Source organism: Oncorhynchus mykiss, chromosome 11, assembly GCF_057628025.1.
Source record: "Oncorhynchus mykiss isolate SJ-2025 chromosome 11, ASM5762802v1, whole genome shotgun sequence".
Lineage (NCBI taxonomy): Eukaryota > Metazoa > Chordata > Actinopteri > Salmoniformes > Salmonidae > Oncorhynchus > Oncorhynchus mykiss.
Window position 1 is genome coordinate 14285818 of NC_143032.1, and position 17519 is coordinate 14303336.

At 43.3% G+C, this 17519-nt stretch overlaps 1 protein-coding gene across 6 annotated transcripts in view; it reads left to right on the plus strand.

The window, feature by feature from the left end:
- The window catches only part of LOC110535304 (LIM zinc-binding domain-containing Nebulette), a 77847-nt gene extending 61543 nt beyond the window's left edge, over positions 1-16304 (plus strand). For 3 of the 6 annotated variants that reach the window (XM_090189464.1, XM_090189465.1, XM_090189467.1), the window contains 7 exons: positions 1754-1841; positions 5246-5341; positions 9094-9949; positions 10203-10295; positions 10935-12009; positions 13743-13864; positions 14106-16304. In XM_090189464.1, the coding sequence (XP_090045590.1) occupies positions 11796-12009; positions 13743-13864; positions 14106-14282 (513 nt within the window). In that variant the 5' untranslated portion in view covers positions 1754-1841; positions 5246-5341; positions 9094-9949; positions 10203-10295; positions 10935-11795 and the 3' untranslated portion in view covers positions 14283-16304. Of the gene's footprint in view, positions 1-1753; positions 1842-5245; positions 5342-9093; positions 9950-10202; positions 10296-10934; positions 12010-13742; positions 13865-14105 lie in introns of those variants that run through there. The other 3 variants (XM_090189466.1, XR_016484379.1, XM_021620216.3) reach the window with 3 other exon arrangements.
- Positions 16305-17519: the final 1215 nt, after the last annotated feature.

A 17519-nucleotide genomic window follows, 5' to 3' on the forward strand; every position in this document is an offset into this window, starting at 1 on the left:
TTGAACCCTGTGGCAACCCCATAGAGACTGCCAGAGGTCCGGACAACAGGCCCTCCGATTTGACACACTGAACTCTATCAGCGAAGTAGTTGGTGAACCAGGCGAGGCAGTCATTAAAGAAACAAAGGCTGTTGAGTCTGCCGATAAGAATACGGTGATTGACAAGAGTCGAAAGCCTTGGCCAGGTCGATGAATATGGCTGCACAGTAATGTCTCTTATCGATGGCGGTTATGATATCATTTTGGACCTTGAGTGTGGCTGAGGTGCACCCATGACCAGCTCTGAAACCAGATTGCATAGCGGGGAAGGTACGGTGGGATTCGAAATGGTTGGTAATCTGTTTGTTAACTTTGCTTTCGAAGACCTTAGAAAGGCAGGGTAGGATAGATATACAGTGGGGAGAACAAGGTTTGCAGGTTTTCCTACTTACAAAGAATTTAGAGGTCTGTGATTTTTATCATAGGTACACTTCAACTGTGAGAGACGGAATCTAAAACAAAAATCCAGAAAATCACATTGTATGATTTTGAAGTAATTAATTAGCATTTTGCTGAGGGGAAAGGTGAGGCAGGGGAAGAAGGAATGGCCTTGACTTTGATTACATTATGTGGGTGTCTATCTAATCATTTCTACTGACCCTGTGCATACTCACATATCTCTCTGTCTCTCTTACACACTCTTGGTCTTTCTCTCTCACACACACACATGCACACACACACTCATAACACATATCAGCTGCAGTACAAGGATACATTTGAGAGGGAGTTTAAGGGTCAGAATCCCCAGTACAACCACTAGCGAATGTGTCCTTCTAACACACACAGGCTGACCCCCTCTCCAGCCAGGTGGGTCTCCAACATGTCCTGTCCATCCCCACCCCAGTCACGTGCACTTATACCCTTTTCACACTATCGCACGGACCCAAACTGTAATGTGCTGGCTCCGATTTGTTCCCCACATTGTCCTTTCTAACACAGTTCCCCATTATGGTGGATGGGTTCAGCAGGACGTGTTGAGATAGAAGTATGCTATGTAGAACAATCATGTAGAATAAGGAATCACATCATTCTATTTGTGGCCTTTCTATCTACAGCGTTCAACAACGTTTTGTCCGCTGAAAGTGGCCATAGCCACAGCTCAGCTCTGCTTGGCTCAGTAGTGGGGTATTACAGTGCACCCTCCTACAATGTCCCTACAAAACAACCTGTAAATGCTACACCCCCTCAGCTCCTCTCCTGTCTCTGGGGTTTGTTCCATTGAGCTTCCTCTGTTTTATTTCTCTCAACGTGCACTTAGCTAAAATTCAGGCTGCTGCGTTACCAGTTACCATGGGAACCTTTTAAAGGCAAATTGAGGGTTTGGTGTAAACTAGAAAGAGTTGAAGCGGGGTCCTTTTGGATGAGAAGCACGTCAGACGTCTTAGGACTTGAGAACAAATCGACAGTGTATTCACCAGGGTTGGGGTCAATTCCAAATTTTTGTTCAGTCAATTCAGGAGGTGGATTGACATTGAACTTATTGAGTTGAAGATATCCACAGTAACAACAAAGGACCATTTTTAATTGACATGAATTGAAACGGGAGTCGACCCCAAACGTGTTGTACCACTGTGGGATGAGTGAGGTAAATGCCGTATTTTTTGTCTCATAGAATCCTCACCTTGCTTCCTCCTCCTTTTCTTGCACCCACCACATGTGAAGGACAACACTCATTTATCAGAGGTTTCTTTCTGGGTTTGTTTGTTGTCTGTAGGTGAAGTCTAAGACCAATCAGATCCATGGACCTGCCCAACCTTCTGCACCTGGAGTACGCGCTACACGCTACCAAGCTGCAGAGCAACGTAATGTTAACCTCTTCTCTGTTTCAAATCAATCAAATTGTATTGGTCACATACACGTATTTAGCAGATGTTATTGTGGTTGTTGCGAAATGCTTGTGTTTCTAGCTCCAACAGTGCAGTAATATCTAATTTCACAACAATATACACAAATCCAAAGTAAAGGAATGGAATTAAGAATCTAGAAATATTTGGACGAGCAATGTCGGAGCGGCATAAGATACAGTAGAATAGTATAGGATACAGTATATACATATGAGATGAGTAATGCAAAATATGTAAACATTATTAAAGTGACCAGTGTTCCATTATTTAAGTGGCCAGTGATTTAAAGTCTGTGCATATAGGGCAGCAGCCTCTTAGGTGCTACTGATGGCTATTTAACAGTCTGATGGCCTTGAGATAGAAGCTGTTTTTCAGTCTCTCGGTCCCAGCATTGATGCACTTTTACTGACATGGCCTTCTGGATGGTAGCGGGGTGAACAGGTGGTTGTTGTCCTTGATGATCTTTTTGGCCTTCCTATGACATCGGATGCTGTAGGTGTCCTTGAAGGCAGGTAGTTTGCACCCGGTAATGCGTTGGGCAGACCGCACCACCCTCACCACTTTTTTTATTTTATTTATTTCACCTTTATTTAACCAGGTAGGCCAGTTGAGAACAAGTTCTCATTTACAACTGCAACCCGGCCAAGATAAAGCAAAGCAGTGCGGCAAAAACAACAACACAGAGTTACACATGGGATAAATAAACGTACAGTCAATAACACAATAGAAAAATCTGTGTACAGTGTGTGCAAATGAAGTAAGGAGGTAAGGCAATAAATAGGCCATAGTGGTGAATTAATTACAATTTAGCAATTAACACTGGAGTGATAGATGTGCAGATGAGGATGTGCAAGTAGAGATACTGGTGCGCAAAAGAGCAGAAAAACAAAAACAAATATGGGGATGAGGTAGGTAGTTGGATGGGCTATTTACAGGTGGGCTGTGTACAGCTGCAGCGATCGGGAAGCTGCTCTGACAGCTGATGCTTAAAGTTAATGAGGGAGATAGAAGTCTCCAACTTCAGTGATTTTTGCAATTTGTTCCAGTCAATGGCAGCAGGGAACTGGAAGGAAAGGCGGCCAAAGGAGGAATTTGCTTTGGGGGTGACCTGTGAAATATACCTGCTGGAGCGCGTGCTACGGGTGGGTGTTGCTATGGTGACCAGTGAACTGAGATAAGACGGAGCTGGTTGAAAACAGCAGAGGTGTATTTAGAGGGAACGTTAGTCAGGATGATATCTATGAGGGTGCCCGTGTTTACGGATTTGGGGTTGTACCTGGTAGGTTCCTTGATAATTTGTGTGAGATTGAGGGCATCTAGTTTAGATTGTAGGACGGCTGGGGTGTTAAGCATATCCCAGTTTAGGTCACCTAACAGTATGAACTCTAACGATAGATGGGGGGCAATCAATTCACATATGGTGTCCAGGGCACAGCTGGGAGCTGAGGGGGGTCTATAGCAAGCGGCAACAGTGAGAGACTTATTTCTGATGTTAACATGCATGATCCCAAGGCTTTTACGGCTACAGAAGTCAACAAATGAGAGCGCCTGGAGACACACAGGGCCTGGGTTAACCTCTACATCACCAGGGGAACAGAGGAGGAATAGAATGAGGGCATAATGTACAGACAAGGGTATGGTAGGGTGCGAGTACAGTGGAGGTAAACCTAGACATTGAGTAACGATGAGAGAGGTTGCATCTCTGGAGGCGCCAGTTAAGCTAAGTGAGGTCTCCGCATGTGTGGGGGGTTGGACAAAGGAGCTATCTGAGGTATGTTGAGCGGGACTAGGGGCTCCGCAGTAAAATAAAACAATGAGAGCTACCCTAAACAACAGTATACAAGGCATATTGACATTAGAGAGAGGCATAAAGCAATCACAGGTGTTGATTGGGAGAGCTCAACAGGTAAACAGCTAAGACAACAACAACAACGGGTAAATGGCGATGAATGGGCAGGCAGGCTCAGGGTCGGTGTAAGGGCGTTCGTCTGTAGGAGGAAGAGAAGCGGACCAAAGCGCAGCGTGGTGGTTATTCATGTTTTAATAAATCACTACACATGAACAAACTAACAAAAACAAGAAATGTGAAAACGCAAAACAGTCCTATCCTGTGACAACAAACACAGTGACAGGAACAATCACCCACCAACACACAGTGAAACCCAGACTACCTAAGTATGATTCTCAATCAGAGACAACTAATGACACCTGCCTCTGATTGAGAACCATACTAGGCCGAAAACATAGAAATGCCCCAAACATAGAAAAACAAACATAGACTGCCCACCCAACTCACGCCCTGACCATACTAAATAAATACTAAACAACGGAAATAGAGGTCAGAACGTGACAGTCGGGTGAGGCAGAGGTCGGTAATCCGGAGGTGGGGCAAAGGTACAGGACGGCAGGCAGGGTCAGGGGCAGGCAGAGTGGTCAGGCAGGCAGGCTCAGAGACAGGACTTTCACTTTCATAAAATCACAAGTGCAATACATCAAAATAAAGCTTAACTTGTTGTTAATCCAGCCACCATGTCAGATTTCAAAAAGGCTTTACGGCGAAAGCAAAACATGCGATTATCTGAGGACAGCGCACAAATGCATAACAAATCATTTTCAACCAGGGAGTTGCGACACGAAAGTCAGAAATAACAATATAATTCATGCCTTAACTTTGAAGATCTTCTTCTGTTGGCACAGAAGAAACATCACAAATGGTCCTTTTGTTCGATAAATTCCTTCTTTATATCCATTTATTTGGCACGTTTGATTCAGAAATACACCGGTTCCAACTCGCCCAACATGACTAGAAAGTATCTAATAAGTTACCTGTAAACTTGGTCCAAACATTTCAAACAACTTTCCTAATCCAACCTTAAATATCCTAAAACATAAATAATCGATAAAATTTAAGACGGAATATACATAAATATAGTTTCCCATAGAAAACCAATTGAAAACACAGTGACCTCAAAAAGAAAATCCTGGATGGTTTGTCCTCAGGATTTCGCCTTCCAAATAGGTTCTGTTATACTCACAGACGTCATTTTAACAGTTTTAGAAACTGTAGAAAGTGTTAGAAAGTGTTTTCTATCTAAATCTACCAATTATATGCATATCCTAGCTTCTGGGCCTGAGAAACAGGCAGTTTACTTTGGGCATGCTTTTCATCCGGACATGAAAATACTGCCCCCAATGAAGTTAACAAACAAGACGAACTGGCAACAGACAAACAGAGAACACAGGTATAACTACACAGGGGATAGATGGGGAAGATGGGAGACACCTGGAGGGTGGTGGAGATAATCACAAAGACAGGTGAAACAGATCACAGTGTGACACACCTGTGCTCTCTGTCTATTCAGGTAAAGTAGAAGAAGAAGTACAAGCGGTCTAACGGACACTACTATATAGCACTGGACACAACAGAACAGCAAGAGAATGCGGTACTACACAGCCAGGTCAGTATTACAAAAGAATACTCCAGACACTGGGATCTATGCCCCCATGGAGTTTACGGTCAAAACATCTCAATAAACCACATGGGAGCAGTGCTTTCTTTTATCTCCAGTACCCGCTAAAAAACACTGGATGTTTTTTTTAAAGATAATGATATGTCTCTGTTGGTATAAGCGTGGCTGTAGCAGCAAGGTTGTGGGTTCACCTCCCTGCAGAGATCACATACAGTACATTCGGAAAGTATTCAGACCCCATGACTTTTTCCACATTTTGTTACGTTACAGCCTTATTCTAAAATTGATTACATTTTATTTTCATCAATCTACACACAATTCCCCATAATGACAGAGCAAAATCAGGTTTTTAATTTTTTTTGCAAATATATTCCCCCAAAAATCTTAAATATCAACCCAACCTTTACCGCTAGTTAACCAGCCAGGTAGGGCCCAATCGATACCGCTAGTTAACCAGCCAGGTAGGCCCCATCCATACCGCTAGTTAACCAGCCAGGTAGGGCCCAATCGATACCGCTAGTTAATCAGCCAGGTAGGGCCCAACCCAAACCACTAGTTAACCAGCCAGGTAGGGCCCAACCCTTACCGCTAGTTAACCAGCCAGGTAGGGCCCAACCCTTACCGCTAGTTAACCAGCCAGGTAGGGCCCAACCCTTACCGCTAGTTAACCAGCCAGGTAGGGCCCAATCGATACCGCTAGTTAATCAGCCAGGTAGGGCCCAACCTTTAGCGCTAGTTAACCAGACAGGTAGGGCCCAACCCTTACCGCTAGTTAACCAACCAGGTAGGCCACAATCCATACCGCTAGTTAACCAGCCCGGTAGGGCCCAACCCATACCGCTAGTTAACCAGCCAGGTAGGGCCCAACCCTTACCGCTAGTTAACTAACCTGGTAGGCCCCATCCATACCGCTAGTTAACCAGCCAGGTAGGGCCCAATTGATACCGCTAGTTAATCAGCCAGGTAGGGCCCAACCCAAACCACTAGTTAACCAGCCAGGTAGGCCCCAATCCATACCGCTAGTTAATCAGCCAGGTAGGGCCCAACCCTTACCGCTAGTTAACCAGCCAGGTAGGCCCCAATCCATACCGCTAGTTAACCAGCCAGGTAGAGCCAAACCTTTAGCTCTAGTTAACCAGCCAGGCAGGTTTCAACCGATACTGCTTGTTAGGCCCAGCTCGCTTTCTCTCCCCAATAACTTGGTTCTGCACAGAGGACTGCACAGGTAAAAAACATTATAGTGGAAGCACCACTTAGTCTTAGGTAGAGCCGTCATCATAGTGCTTACTATTCAAAACCTTTAGTAAATGTAGACAGGAGACACCAAAGGGGTAGAGGCTGAAATGGAACCAGACACATTCGTCATATTTTAAGTTCTAAATGTTTTAAATGTGACACACAGCTAAAGAATCACATCTGTTTTGTGAGAAAAACAAAATCATCTGAGAACACCCACTCTGTTTTACACTAATACTAATCAGCCCAGAGTCATTATAATCAGGCAAAATAACAGGCAGCAGATGGACTGTCAGGACCCGTTCAGCCTCAGGGCTCCATTACACAACAGCAACGCTCACAGAATACGTATAGCCCTCCCTCATCACTTATAGATGGGCCCAAGCTTCGCTTGTCTGCATCTCTCTCTTATGAAACCGCCTCATTAAACATTAATTTTAGAGACTATAACGTGCCTGTCTATGTTCTGTCGAGGCCTTCATTTGAGACCTTGGTCAAGTTCATTAGGGCACACAGTAGCATGCAGTTTTTGTTCATTTTGTACTAGCTGGACATTCTATTAGTTCTCTGAGATACATTGGAATAGAAATGGTCAAGATGTCACGCTGGGGAGGAGACAATGAGAGGAAACATCTTCAAAGGTAATCTTTCTGGGTCCACAGGCTGAACACACTGTCTCCTCTTGGCCTTAACAAGGAGTTTGACTTGAAACCGTTTTTATAGTTTCAAAATGTCCAAATGATTGTGTTTTTTATCCTAATTAAATATTGCATGTGTATGTACATACAGTTGGAGTCGGAAGTTTACATACACTTAGGTTGAAGTCATTTAAACTCGTTTTTCAACCACTCCACAAATTTCTTGTTAACAAACTATAGTTTTGGCAAGTCTGTTAGGACATCTACTTTGTACATGACACAAGTAATTTTTCCAACAATTGTTTATAGACAGATTGTTTCTCTTATTATTCACTGTATCACAATTCCAGTGGGTCAGAGGTTTACATACACTAAGTTGACTGTACTTTTAAACAGCTTGGAAAATTACAGAAAATTATGTCATGGCTTTAGATGCTTCCGATAGGCTAATTGGCATTATTTGTGTCAATTGGAGGTGTACCTGTGAGTGTATTTCAAGGCCTACCTTCAAACTCTGTGCCTCTTCGCTTGACATCATGGGGAAATCAAAAGAAATCAGCCAAGTCCTCAGAAAAAAAATTGTAGACCTCCACAAGTCTGGTTCATCCTTGGGAGCAATTTCCAAACGCCTGAAGGTACCACGTTCATCTGTACAAACAATAGTACGCAAGTATAAACACCATGGGACCACACAGCCGTCATACCGCTCAGGAAGGAGACGCGTTCTGTCTCCTAGAGATGAACATACTTTGGCGCAAAAAGTGCAAATCAATCCCAGAACAACAGCAAATGACCTTGTGAAGATGCTGGAGGAAACAGGTACAAAAGTATCTATTTCCACAGTAAAAACGAGTCCTATATCGACATAACCTGAAAGACCGCTCAGCAAGGAAGAAGCCACTGCTCCAAAACCGTCATAAAAAAAAGCCAGACTATGGTTTGCAACTGCACATGGGGACAAAGATGAAACAAAAATGGAACTGTTTGGTCATAATGACCATTGTTATGTTTGGAGGAAAAACGGGGAGGCTTGCAAGCCGAAGAACACCATCCCAACCGTGATGCACGGGGGTGGCAGCATCATGTTGTGTGGGTGCTTTGCTGCAGGAGGGACTGGTGCACTTCACAAAATAGATGGCATCATGAGGGAGGAAAATGATGTGGATATATTGAAGTAACATCTCAAGACATGGGTAAGGAAGTTAAAGCTTAGTCGCAAATGGGTCTTCCAAATGGACAATGAGACCAAGCATACTTCCAAAGTTGTGGCAAAATAGCTTAAGGACAGCAAAGTCAGGGTATTGGTGTCGCCATCACAAAGCCCTGACCTCAATCCTATAGAACATTTGTGGGAGGAACTGAAAAAGTGTGTGCGAGCAAGGAGGCCTACAAACCTGACTCAGTTACACCAGCTCTGTCAGGAGGAGTGGGCCAAAATTCACCCAACTTATTGTGGGAAGCTTGTCGAAGGCTACCTGAAACGTTTGACCCAAGTTAAACAATTTAAAGGCAATGCTACCAAATACTAATTGAGTGTATGTAAACTTCTGACCCACTGGGAATGTGATAACAGAAATCAAACCTGAAATAAATCATTCACTCTACTATTATTCTGACATTTCACATTCTTAAAATAAAGTGGTGATCCTAACTGACCCAAGACAGGGAATTTTTACTCTGATTAAATGTCAGGAATTGTGATAAACTGAGTTTAAATGTATTTGGCTAAGGTGTATGTAAACTTCCGACTTCAACTGTATATCACTGTAAATATTGATCACATTCCTTGTGTATGATCATATATTTTGATACATTGAATGTTAATATTGTGAACCTATGTTATATATTTTTAACCTCCTGTTTCAGGAAGTGATGTCACTGAGTATTGCCCCTATATATAGGACCTTCCACCACCTGGGATATGGATGCCTGATGACGACCTAGACGTTGAAATGTTGTTGTAAATAAATATCACCTGGGAGAATGAGCAACAGTGTGCAGTGTTTTCCTTTCTGTTTTCCATGAGTTTGCCTACAACTCCAGCACCTGCGGAAAGTACCAGGATGTGAGTATGTTCTTCAGCTTTGGCACACAGTAACAAAACGTTTTGCAACAGGGAACAAAAACAAGTATTTCTGTCATGATCCTTTTGATGTCTTGTTGTTGCCAAGCTGACCTGAGTCTGTCAGTGTACGTGTTAGTCTGTGTTTGACTCTTCCAGGCCTCCTGCAGGCAGACAGCCCTGCTGAGGGAGAACTCGTATTGAACAGTGTCCGAGACACATCAGAACTACTGTACGCCGTCTACCTGAAAGCTGTCTACAGTCAGTTAGGGATAACTCTCAGTACAGCATCCCACCACGCATTGCACTTTATTTTACACCACAGAATGGGATATGTGCTTGGATGGTGTGTCAATCTCCCTCAACATTATGCAGAAGAAGTACAAGGATGAGGCGGAGAAACTGAAGGGTTCGTATGTGTTCAACACCCCTGAGATTGAGAGAGTGAAGAACAACCAGAGAAACATCAGCTCAGTGAGGGACACAGTACACACACACACACACTTTTATGCAGTATAATCTGTCAACACAGTTACCCTTTTTCTCTACCCCTCCAGTGTCAGTACACTTGGGACTCAAAGCTGCTGAAAAGCCTGATGTCTTCTGTCACCGACACTCCGGAAATCATCTTCGCCAGGGAGAACAAAGGAAATCAGTGACGTAAGATGTGATCCATTGTTCTACACAACCATGTACCGTACATGTAGTCGTTGGGCTGAACTCCAGTATGTTGCTGTGAGGGTATTGTTCAGCCTCTAGCAGAAAAGGCTGTACCTAAATCTATTTACTTCTTTTTCTTATCGTAACAAGGTCTTCAACTATCAACAAGAGGATGAGTGATGGTGTCATTTGTACAATGAGCATGTAAACAGGGTCACTGTAATATTGTGTGACGGCTCTGTTCCATGTCCAGGTGAAATACAGAGACGGGGTGGGGAGCGGGATGGTAGTCATGGAAACTGTTGACATGGAGAGGGTCCGCAGAAACCAGGAGAACATCAGCTTGGTGAGAGGTTAAACCTTGTCTGACCTTTGACCTCACAGGAAGAGCTTGTTTTGAAAACAGGCCTCTTTGTTGTGTCTGCCTGTCCCTTTTCATCTGGGTTTGTTTGGATTTTCTACAGCTTCAGTGGTGCTAAAAATCACAAACCGCAGACACACTGAACAACCATTCAGTCAAATCCTGGGTTGTTATTTTACAATTCAACATTTTAATTCACTCCATTCCATGTAAACTCCTGAAAGATACAAGCCCATAATGATTTTTGTACACTAATTTGGTCTGAAACTCTGTCCTGTCCTGCCTGACACAGACAGCCTTTCACACTGGCCCTGGTCCAGTCTAAGTCATTACAGCCATTAGTGGACCCTGCTGAACAATCCCCCATTGAGGGAGTGGAGCAGACTGAAGGGACACGGGGGCCCAGCCTGGCAGCCCAGGCAGGATCTCTGGCACCATGGTGACTGAACCGGGACACTGTTTTCACCCAGATGCCAATCACTAATGATACCCAGCAAGCTAAATTTCTCATGGGACATCATAATGATGTCATTTTCTGGTTGCAAACTGGTTTTCTGGTTGCAGAGACGGATAAACTCTGAGTTGTGAATGTTTTAATGTTGTGTGAATATTGTGTGTCCACAGGTGAAGCATAAAAAGCAGCTCCAGGCCCCCAGTGTGGGAGTCACCCCAGAGTTGGAGAGAGTCCGTCAGAACCAGGAGAACATCAGCTCAGCAAGTCACATAGGCTGCATCTGAAATGGCAACCTACAGTATATGTTAGCTCTGACCAAAAGTAGTACCACTACTATGTAGTGGAAATGGCCTAGGTGGGAGTGTGCTAGTCAGTATGACCACCAATTACTTTTGAGCTATTTTAGATTATTGAGATGCAACCTGACCTACTTTTGTGCATTGCAGGTGAAGTACCAGCGCGGGCTGAAGGAGATGAAGGGGCGGTCCTGCGGCGAGTTGGACACGCCCGGACTGAGTAGTGTCAGGGAGTCACAGAACGACATCTAACACAACTGAAGCGCACCGCATGTGGGACTGCTGCACTTTTAACCCACACAGCTAAAGAGTTAACAGCATGGCTGTGTCCTTGTTATGAGGGAGCCATAATGAATGTACTGTACTGTGTCTGTGAGCGTGTCTGTGTGTGCGTTACTAATAAAGTGATTTTTACATGGTTTCTTGTGATGAATTGTTTTGCATACTGACCAAAATACACCCGTTGCTCTCTGACCAACATGCACAAAGGTTGTGTGTGTGTGTGTGTGTGTGTGTGTGTGTGTGTGTGTGTGTGTGTGTGTGTGTGTGTGTGTGTGTGTGTGTGTGTGTGTGTGTGTGTGTGTGTGTGTGTGTGTGTGTGTGTGTGTGTGTGTGTGTGTGTGTGTGCTTGACAGCCGATTTGCCTGGTGTAACACGATTTCACAAATGTGTAAATGTACATCAATAATGTTCCTCTCATTAAGCTGCCACACACAACTCTGAGTTGTTATCGCGATGCTGAAAGTGTACCACCCATTTTTGCTTGGACAGGCAAAGTACCATGAGGACTTTGAGCGGACGAGGGGCCGAGGATGCACCCCAGTGATGGAGGACCAAAACATGGAGAGATTGCACCACCGGAACAACCTGATGATGAGCGAGGCAGCCTACAAGGGAGTACACCATCAGGTGGTAGAGATGGACAGGAGACCTGGAGGCATCATCGTAGGTGAGTGGCACACAAAATGGCGGGTACCACCCGTCCTCAAAAAGGATTTGACCTTAAAGTACGGGAATTTTGATAATTCATTCATCTCATCTTTTAAGAATTTGTGATGTCCTTCAAACAAAGTTACAATGAAATGAAATTGCTGTCTAGTGTCTATCAATTATGGGTTGTTTAGTGTCAGTCAGGATACAAGCCACATGAGGTTGGTGGTACCTTAATTGGAGAGGACGAGCTCGTGGTAATGGCTGGAGCAAGAATTAATGGAATGGTATCAAACACATGATTTTCATGTTCCGTTCCAGCCATTATTATGAGCTGTCCTCCCCTCAGCAGCCTCTACTGATACAAGCCCAGAACTAGTTGATTTGTTTTAATTTTTTAATGCTGATGCCCAGATAATTCAAATGGACACTTTACAATAACTATTTACCAAAGATTGTATTTGATATAAAAGGGAAATGTAGTTACATTTGTGGAAACAGAAAATATCCATTGTGACAGGTTTATCACTCTGCGGGCAGAAGTTCCAAGTTGGACGTATGTAATCTACATGACTTCAGCGGTGTATTTCTGTTTTCCCTGCTGTCTTTTCTCTGTAAATGACCTTTCCCCTGTCAATGACCTTATGACCTTAAGGATCAGTGGACGGACCCAGGCTCCATCTTTGACCTTGTGCAGGATAACGTTGAGTCTAAAAGTTTTCAGAGACAGTCTGGTGCTACAAACTTTACGGGATGTTTTCATCTCCCCTCACACCTTATCTAGACAACTGTATGTCACCCTCCAACTAGACCTTTATTTCTCTAGTACGCCACTCATCTCTTCTACGTTCAGTTGAATTTCATCTTTCTCATGTTCTCTTTGTTCTTTCCATTGCCTCTCTGTTATTTTCCTGACTTTTATTTTTCCTACTGTCTCTTTCGCCCTCTTGTGGCAGTGCCCGGCAGCAATCTCAGCAGTCGGTGCTCTCGCAGGCCCAGTCAGTTAGCTCGCTGGCCTCTGCCTCTGACCTGTGGGACAAAAGCCTGTCTGTTTGCAGCAGCAGCTCCTCACTGCAGTCCCAGGATGGAAGTAGTAAGCTCTGTCAGAAAAATAAAAACACACGGTGGAAGGAGAAGACATAATTTATTAATATATTCATTAATTCATCCATTACTATCAGTACCTTACTCTATCCCCCGTCTCTCTACCACCTGACCTCTACCACCTGACCTCTACCACCTGACCTCTCCCCCGTCTCTCTACCACCTGACCTCTCCCTCGTCTCTCTAACACCTGACCTCTACCACCTGACCTTTACCACCTGACCTCTACCACCTGATCTCTCCCCCGTCTCTCTACCACCTGATCTCTCCCCCGTCTCTCTATCACCTGACCAGCAGCCCACTAATATGTCATATACAGAAGTCCCTAACCCAATATTTGAAAGACTCCAAGAGTTTTGTAGATGGTTGTGGTGTTTAACTGTTTAAACCCTAACTCTCTCTGTTCTCTTCTCTACCCACATAAATACCTAAGTCAGTGACCTTTTGATTCATGTCCAGGTCAACTGGGGATGGCATGGTTCCATTCTGATTCCTTTGTGATGTGATGTTCTATCTATCACCTAATATGCACAGTGAAACTCTAAGGATATGGTATTTCTGCTCAAAAACAGTTTGAGCACTAAATGAAAGGTCTTAAACATTTGTCATGAATGTCTTTGTATCTTCCTGTCTGTCTTTGACTACCAGCTCCTGTGCTTCCTGGGGCGTACCATCAGAGTGCCCAGCCGCAACAGCCGGGGTACGGCTACATGCACCAGACCAGCATGTCCTCTGTGAGGTCTCAGCAGTCCCCCCCATCTGTCACCATGGTGAGTTCCAACGCAAGCAGTCTATTCTTCTACAGTAGGTTTTGTTAATTCATACAGGATCGTATTTGTATGCCATGGCCAATTTAATTAGGAAACTATCCAAAATATGTCACTCATTTGTTTACAATTGTTTTTGGGAATTCACACAATCAATGACTTGTGTGCCCTGATATTTATGTTGTACAACTAACTTTGTATACACAAACACACGATTAACATTGTTGCCATACCTCCCATTCAGAGAGTTTACCGGGCGCTCTACGACTACGCAGCGCAGGACCACGACGAGGTGTCCTTCCGCGACGGTGATGTCATCGTCAACGCTCAGCCCATCGATGAGGGCTGGATGTACGGCACCGTTCAGAGGACCGGCAAATCAGGCATGCTCCCTGCCAACTACGTGGAGTGCTTCAACTAAGGGCCGCATCTCAATAGTCTTTAAGCGATTTCCTTTCCTCTCTCCTTGTCTCCTCTCCTCCATCAGCACTGATGTGAAAACAAAAAGATTTGATAGGCGGAAGGGATAAGGCGGACTGGATGCCTACTGGGAAATTGACTTCCACCAGTTCTTTTAATTTCATTTCAGTACAGTTGAAGGAGAGGAGATGAGGAAAGGAGGCCATTCTAGATTATTGAAATGCACCCAAGGGGCTAGCCTTACCATGGTTTTGGTGGAGTCCTCTCCCCATGTGTCTGTTTGAAGTCTGGTCCTGGAGGCCTACTGTACATGAGCAGAGATAAAGGAACTGGGTGGTGTTGTTCAGTTTACTCTGTCTAGACTACAGACCCAAACTATCATAGCTACTGTACATTACCTGCTGAAAATGGTCATGGAAAAGTGTATCATGTAATAATACGTTTTGCTTTTGATTTAATTTAAAGCATTGGTGGCTTGTCCCACGTGAACAGTTAATGAAAATATATATATAATTCAATCAGAGAATTGTAACCCTCAAATAGACAACATTTAGCCGACAAAAAATGACCTATTCAATGGAATACATTTACCACTTTCTGGGAGAAGTCGAAAACATCATGATTCCCACACTTGAAACCCCATTTGAATTCGTTAAGCAGTTTCTCATTTTTTCACACCAACGTTGTGTTCCAAACGTGCATTCTTGCAGCACAAGACCAATAATGTTTTCGAATGATCCTGGAAAAGTGGTTAGTGGGTTTGCTTGAATAGCGCCCAACCAGTTTCCAGCCCCGGAATAGGGAGGGACCCGCTTTCTTCTTGTACTCCTTTGTATTTCAATTATTATATTTTGCATTTGGACATCAATACTAACTTTGTTTCATGTACAAATTAGGGGAGAGGGAGTGAAGGAGAAATGACATTTTCAGGACAATCCTGAGTGATTGCCAGACAGTCAGCTGTTTAACTTATGTTATATCATTAACACGCAGCTTCATTCTGTTTCGGTCTGATGACATAAAGGTTTAAACCAGCTCCACAAGTAAATATAGTTGATACAAACTCTAATTGAGTCACACCATCTCACCTCTTGCTTTGAGTTCAGTGGAGTGTTTACATCTCAAATACCAGTTTAGCCTCACACAGGCTTAATTAGATTATGTCCTCTTCGCGCTAACTAGCAACATGGTTGTCATATGTTGCCATCTTAACTGTGTCAAGTAAGAATGGTAAATGAAGTTGGATTGTAAATCTTAAGATTTCTAAACTATTGTGAACACTTGATTCATAAGCTCCTATAAGAAAAACACTAATGACAGTACACTCTTGGAAAGAAGGCTCCAAAAGGGTTCTTTGGCTTTCCCAATAGGAGAACCCTTTTTTGGTTCCAGGTAGAACCCTTTTTGTTTCCAGGTAAAAACCCTTTTTGGTTTCAGGTAGAACTCTTTTGGGATCCGTGTAGAACCCTCTGTGGAAAGGGTTCTACCTGGAACCAAAAAGGGTTCTCCTATGGGGACAGCCAAAGAACCCTTATTGGTTCTACATAGCACCTTTTCTTCTAAGAGTATGCATGTTATAAATGGTTTATAATATCTTAAGGCATGCAAAATCCATGCACACTATTGTGACCATTCAAGGACTTCATTTCTGGGTACATGGTAGCTGGGGATTCTCTCTTTACTGTGGTTTTGTACATTACATTTTATTACTGAAAGTGGTAACAAATGAAAATGTTGTGAAATGCTAATATTTATTGGCCTTTAAGAGACAATAACGGAACAGCAAGAAACCTCAAGCTTGGTGTGTTGCTTATTCAATTCATAAAGCCTTTTTTGTCCAAAGGTTTTTCTTCTAGTAGTTCCATTTTTTTTTATGTCTCTCTAAAAAATGTTTACTCAGTTTGTACGCCAACACCGAGTTTTATTGAGGTGTCACTTTTTCCTCAGTTAACCATTTGTTACATTTTTGGGGGTCATTAATTGCAGTGTGTCACGAGAGTAAAATAAAAATCTTTGTCGACAATGATTTTGTAATTGGTTAATTTAAACACCTTTTGACAAGCTACGGAGGATTATACATGGTCAGTGTATTACATTTAACAATACCACCGTTTGTTTCAGGTTATTGTGCATAAATGTTGGTTGTAGCATGACTTATTATATATCTTACTATGTCTAGTATATTGACAGCTAAGTGCAAAGATCACAGCAGGCACTGACGATGCATCATAATTGACGCATCACAATGACATCCAGCCACATTGCATCATAATTTCTAGACCATACGTTTATGTACATGGGAGCAACAGGTAGGAAATGCATTACTACTGTAGAAAAATAGAGATGACAGTTATGATGATATCATGTCAAGGATAGGCCAAGTTGTAAGGATTTATTATCCAAAAAATTCACAACCTGAATTCATTACTTGTTAAGATGATTAAATACTGCTGTTTATTTTCCATAAATATAGCACAACTCACCTGCCCCATTTGATGATCTCAGCAATAATTGTAATATTCTCCTAATGTTTCAATCAATTCTGGTTTGAAAAATCTATACAAATGTTACATGAAAATATCCAGAACGAATCATGTCTTATGTATCAGGTAATTCTGGGTGGACTCTCATCAGGTCTAAAAGGACAGTGAGTGAGGGACTCAGTGTGTAATTGGACTAACACGTAAAATACCCTGATACACTTGTAATTGAACAGTATAACGGAATGGACCTAGACCAAACAGATCCTGTGGACTACCTAGGCCAGCACCTATCATCAGAGCACCTATCATCAGCACCTCCAAGTGAACTAATCACAGACTCACAATGTGTCCACCGGGGGCGGAACATTCCAATAAATGGGAATCACGCTGTTACTACTCAAACACAACCTGAGATGGCTTCATCCTCACCCGTAAGTTTATAGGTTATATAGGAACCATATTGATTGTACCAGGATGTGGACATGGGGCTAGGGTGATGGTTGTGGTTGTGGTTATTTGATGTGGTTTGATTTTGATTTGGTTGTGGATGAGGTTTAGGGTTAAACCTCATCCATGTCATTGTGTGTGTGTGTGGGGGGGGGGGGGGGGGGGGGGGGGCCTAGTGACTATTCAGCAGCCTGATGGTCTGGGGGTAGAAGCTATGAAGCTAGGTTTGTGGTTGAGGGTTAGGGTTGAAGCGGGATGTGGACCTGAAGCTAGGGTCAGGGTTGTGGTTGGAGCTAGGGTTAGAGTTG